The following is a 4040-nucleotide window of genomic DNA, read 5'->3' on the forward strand; positions in this document are numbered from 1 at the left end:
GGCTCAGATGAAGAATGCTCCTCTGTTGGCCCCCATTCAGCCCAGCTTTTTAAACTTATCGTCTCCACGGGGATTTCCAAATTTAGAGAAACCCAAATCTTCAGCAGCAGCTCACAAATCCTCCACTGTACCCCGAAGAAAAAAGCTCTGTTGGTTTGTGTAAACATGACCTCTCTGGGAAATTTCCGCGTCTGGCTCTAACGGACACCAGAAAAGTAAAAATAAAAAAGCTCCCCTTAGCCTGAAGATAAGGACTGAACTTTAGTTTTCAGAGTAACCGCAGAGTGTCCCGTTGGAAATGGGATTACTGGATGGAAAATGTGACCCTCTGTGTGGAAGCAGAGCGGCACAGGGGCCTCCGCGTTCCTCATTCAGCACTCATATCCTTCCCCGTGTGGCCGAGGGGCCCCGTCCCGCCGGCATCTCTTTGTACCTTACAGTGGAATAAAGGAGCCTTCTGTCGAGGGCTGGGATTTACCGCCGCCCTCTTCCTGTACATCATCACCTCAGCATCACTGAGACGGACGAGCAGCAGATGACCGGCGATAGAAAAGAAAACACAAAGAGGGGCCGAAGACACGCTGAGAGCGGAGGGAACGTTCTGGAGAAAAAAGCCTCATCAGATGTTCTCCTGCAGCCGCTGACAGGACCTTCTGTCAGGAATCCTGCCGTCCCGTTTGGGAAGAATGAGAGGAATGCCGATGATCCTGAATGGAGATGACAGCAGGTGAGGTTCTGATCCGTGACAGGAAGGCGTGTCCGGGTTCATCGAACCGCTGTCAGGAGAAACAAACACATTTTGGTGGTGGTCCTCAGCTGTGAGCAGACAGCAGGTCAGTGCTGTTCCACAAGAGGTCAGAGGTCAGGATGTGGCGGAGCATCATCAGGTCTCAGTGCTGTAAAGGAACCCTGTGAAAAGGTTCTGTTCAGGAAGAGAGCGGCTTTAGGGATGAACTGGACTTTGACCCAGAGTCTCACTGCTGATCTACCACCGTCTGTCAGCCACTCGGCTCTTCCTTCAGAACGCTGTTCTGTGGGTCCCAACGCCGACAAAAAGTCGAAAGTTGGTTAAAATAAATGAAATACAGATGATTTATTGAAACCTTAATAGGAAATAAAGACATTCAGCAGGAGTCAGACTTCTTCAGTGGTGTTTAATATGATGAATGGTGAATAAACAGCACAGCGGTTTGTTACGTGAGTAGGAAAACAGGAGCATTTACATGGACGGGAGTTCAAACCCACGACATCGCCGTGAAGACGTGAACGCCATCGTCATCAAACAGTAATAATAAAAATGTTTCAGCTGCCCTGAAATGAACAGAAACCAAACCAGCTTTTGCTGCTTGTCTGTCTGGAGGTTATGGACAGGAAGAACAAACATGGCGGCCACGCTGCACGAACGCCGCCTCCCATCGTCAGGCTCCACCTTCTTCCTGCCGTCAGCAAATGAAACACAAAACCATTTTTCTCTTCCAACATTTCTGCTCCTGACTGTAAAACCCTAAACTCTTCACACTCTGATGGAAACATCTCATCAGGTCGTTGCATAGTTACTCAAACTCTGGAAAACCTCCAAAGGAGCCGAGGTTGCAGGTTTGAAGCCCCATCGGTGACCAGGAGCGACACCTGCTGCATCCAACTGAATCTACTGAAGGTAAGGAGAGAGCCGATTCCACCGGAGAACCAGTGAAACCAGTTTCAGGGAGGTGGATGTGAGAATGCTGCAGACTCCAGGATCCTTCAGACAGAACCGCCGGATCCAAATGTCTTCACCGAACCCGACGAGACGTCAGCGTGACAGAAGGAAGGAGCAAACACACAGAACCGAGCCTGAGCGCCTTAGGAGGCCTTGAAATCAAATCAAACGGGATTTTTGTCACTAAAAATAGGCTAAAAAAGACAAAGTCATATTTGGAGATGAATGTCTAAACGTCACCTGATTGGTGCTCAAACCAATGAAAACTGGACGCAGAAAACGCAGCAAACAGACACGACGTCAGGCCGACTGAGGACGAAGAAGACGGCGGCCTGGATCCACGTCTGACCAGAAAACGCTCAAACTGAAGATCATCAGACGAGGAAAAACCACAACAGGAAACAGAAACCTGCACGTGGTCACCCGAGACCCCCCCCCCCAACAAGCTACTGTTTAAACAGTCAGAAACGTCCTTTTGGAGTACAGACTCTCTGCAAAAGTCTTCATCAGAAGTCTTCATCGTCTGAACCACAACGTTCCCTGAAGCTCTGTAAATGGGGGCGGAGCCGCCTTAGAGCGGCCCCCAGCCGCCTCAGAGCGGCCCCCAGTGTTGGTCGTCCACAGACGCTTTCATCCAGCAGCTCACAAAGCGGAAGTTTTCATTCCACGGCTGTGGTGCAGCGTCTCTCTGAACAACCAGCTGTCGGGGTTCGATGCCCTTCGTGACAGAAGAGGAGATCCCTCCTGTGAAGCTGAAAAGTCACGTGGCGACTGACACGGCGGCCAGAACGGCGTGAGGCTTTCACGGTGGACGCTTCTACGGCGCCAAGAGGAGAAGGTTTGAGGGGTTCGGTGGACAGTGTGACCCCCCAGCTCAGAGGAAGATCTCCTCCTCACATTGTGTCTGGCTCTTCAGACTCGGCGAGCCCCGCCCCCTCAGTCCTTGCCGACGCCGTGCTCCCACGCCACCTTGGCCTGCTCCTCCTTAGCAGCGATTAGGGGCTGAGAGATTTTGCGTGGCAGGGGCCGGGGCGCCGGGGGAGGGGGGGCGCCTGGCTGGCTGCTCAGGGGGTCCTCTTCGGGGATGCAGCCCTCCCTGAGGAAAGGTTTGGAGGGCAGGAGTGGGGGAGGCTCGTGGAGGTGGTAAAGAGGAGGGTGGTGCGGGATGTAGTGGTGGTGTTGTGGGTGGGGCGGCCCCGGGGCCGGGGACTGCGTCTGACAGACCCCCCCAGCTGGGCCCACGCCTCCGGGGGCGGAGCGGCTGCGGCAGGGCGGGGGCTTGACTCCGTCCAGGACGTCGGGCTCGGAAAGGCTGTACCTCACCGGCTGATAGGGGAAGTCCAGGTCCTCTTGGTCGGTGGTCCAAACCCGGCTGGCGGGGGCGGAGTCCAGCGTGTCGGCGCGGCCGGCCGTGGGGGCGGAGGAGGAGGGGGGGCCGCCAAAGTTACTCTCACTGAGCGAGGAGACCCCGGAGCTGGCGCTGCCCGACAGGGTGGAGTTACTGCCATCCAGGATGGACTGTGGACTGGTGGGCAAGGCAGGAACAGGGGGGAGGGGGGACTGGGGGGAGGGGGGCAAAAGTGAAAATCTGAGTCCAAAACATTTATTCTAATAAAGATGAACAGTTTTGTGACAAAAGCAGAGCCGTCAAGCTCAAAAACTTTGACCTCACAAGGGTCAACCCCCCCACCCCGACCCCACCCTCGTTTCCTGTCGCTTTAAGAGCGACAAACGCTTAAAAACGCTAAAGAAGGTCAGAAGATTGTCTCCTGCTCTGTCTAAACACTGAAAGACCTTCACACCCCCCCCCCCCCCCCGAGTGCTGCTGATAAGTGAAAGCTGGAGGTGTCGCTTTGTTTGACTTTAACTTTAGTAATCTAGTACAAAAACAGACAAAGTTTCTGTTTCACTAAGCTGGAAAACAGAGCTACTGGGGGGTGGGGGGCACGTGGACAGTCAGGCATTCAGGCTAACAGCAGGAGGAAGACGAGGAGGAGGAGGGTACCTTTCTTAGGGAGCGCACGGGGAGGGCTGGAGGGAGGTCGCTGACCAGGTGGTGGAAAGCATCAAAGTGCATCGACAGGTGCTGTCCTATAGGGGGAGACATAGCAGGAAGGAGAGTGATTCACATTCACACGTCAGAAAAGAGGAGGAAGAGAGAGGAGAAGGAGGAGGAGAAGAAGGAGAAAAATGGAGGAGGAGGAGAAGAAGGAGAAGGAGGAGGAGAAGAGAGGAGGAGGAAAAGAGAGGAGAAAGAGAAGGAGGAGGTGTAAAGACTCAAGGAGGAGGGGGCTGGCAGTGGGAGAAGTTGGAGGAGAACACAGAAGTGAGGACGAAGACT

General features: G+C 54.0%; 1 protein-coding gene across 6 annotated transcripts in view; it reads right to left on the reverse strand.

Annotated features, from left to right (window-relative positions):
- Positions 1-1134: 1134 nt before the first annotated feature.
- dock3 (dedicator of cytokinesis 3) overlaps positions 1135-4040 on the reverse strand; it is a 72993-nt gene continuing 70087 nt past the window's right edge. For 5 of the 6 annotated variants that reach the window (XM_023955365.1, XM_023955364.1, XM_023955363.1 and 2 more), the window contains 2 exons: positions 3705-3790; positions 1135-3259 (listed from right to left, as the gene is read on the reverse strand). In XM_023955365.1, coding sequence (XP_023811133.1) covers positions 2636-3259; positions 3705-3790 — 710 coding nt within the window. In that variant the 3' untranslated portion in view covers positions 1135-2635. The remainder of the gene's footprint in view (positions 3260-3704; positions 3791-4040) is intronic. The other variant, XM_023955367.1, reaches the window with a different exon arrangement.

Source organism: Oryzias latipes, chromosome 5 (assembly GCF_002234675.1).
Source record: "Oryzias latipes chromosome 5, ASM223467v1".
NCBI classification, from domain to species: Eukaryota; Metazoa; Chordata; class Actinopteri; order Beloniformes; family Adrianichthyidae; genus Oryzias; species Oryzias latipes.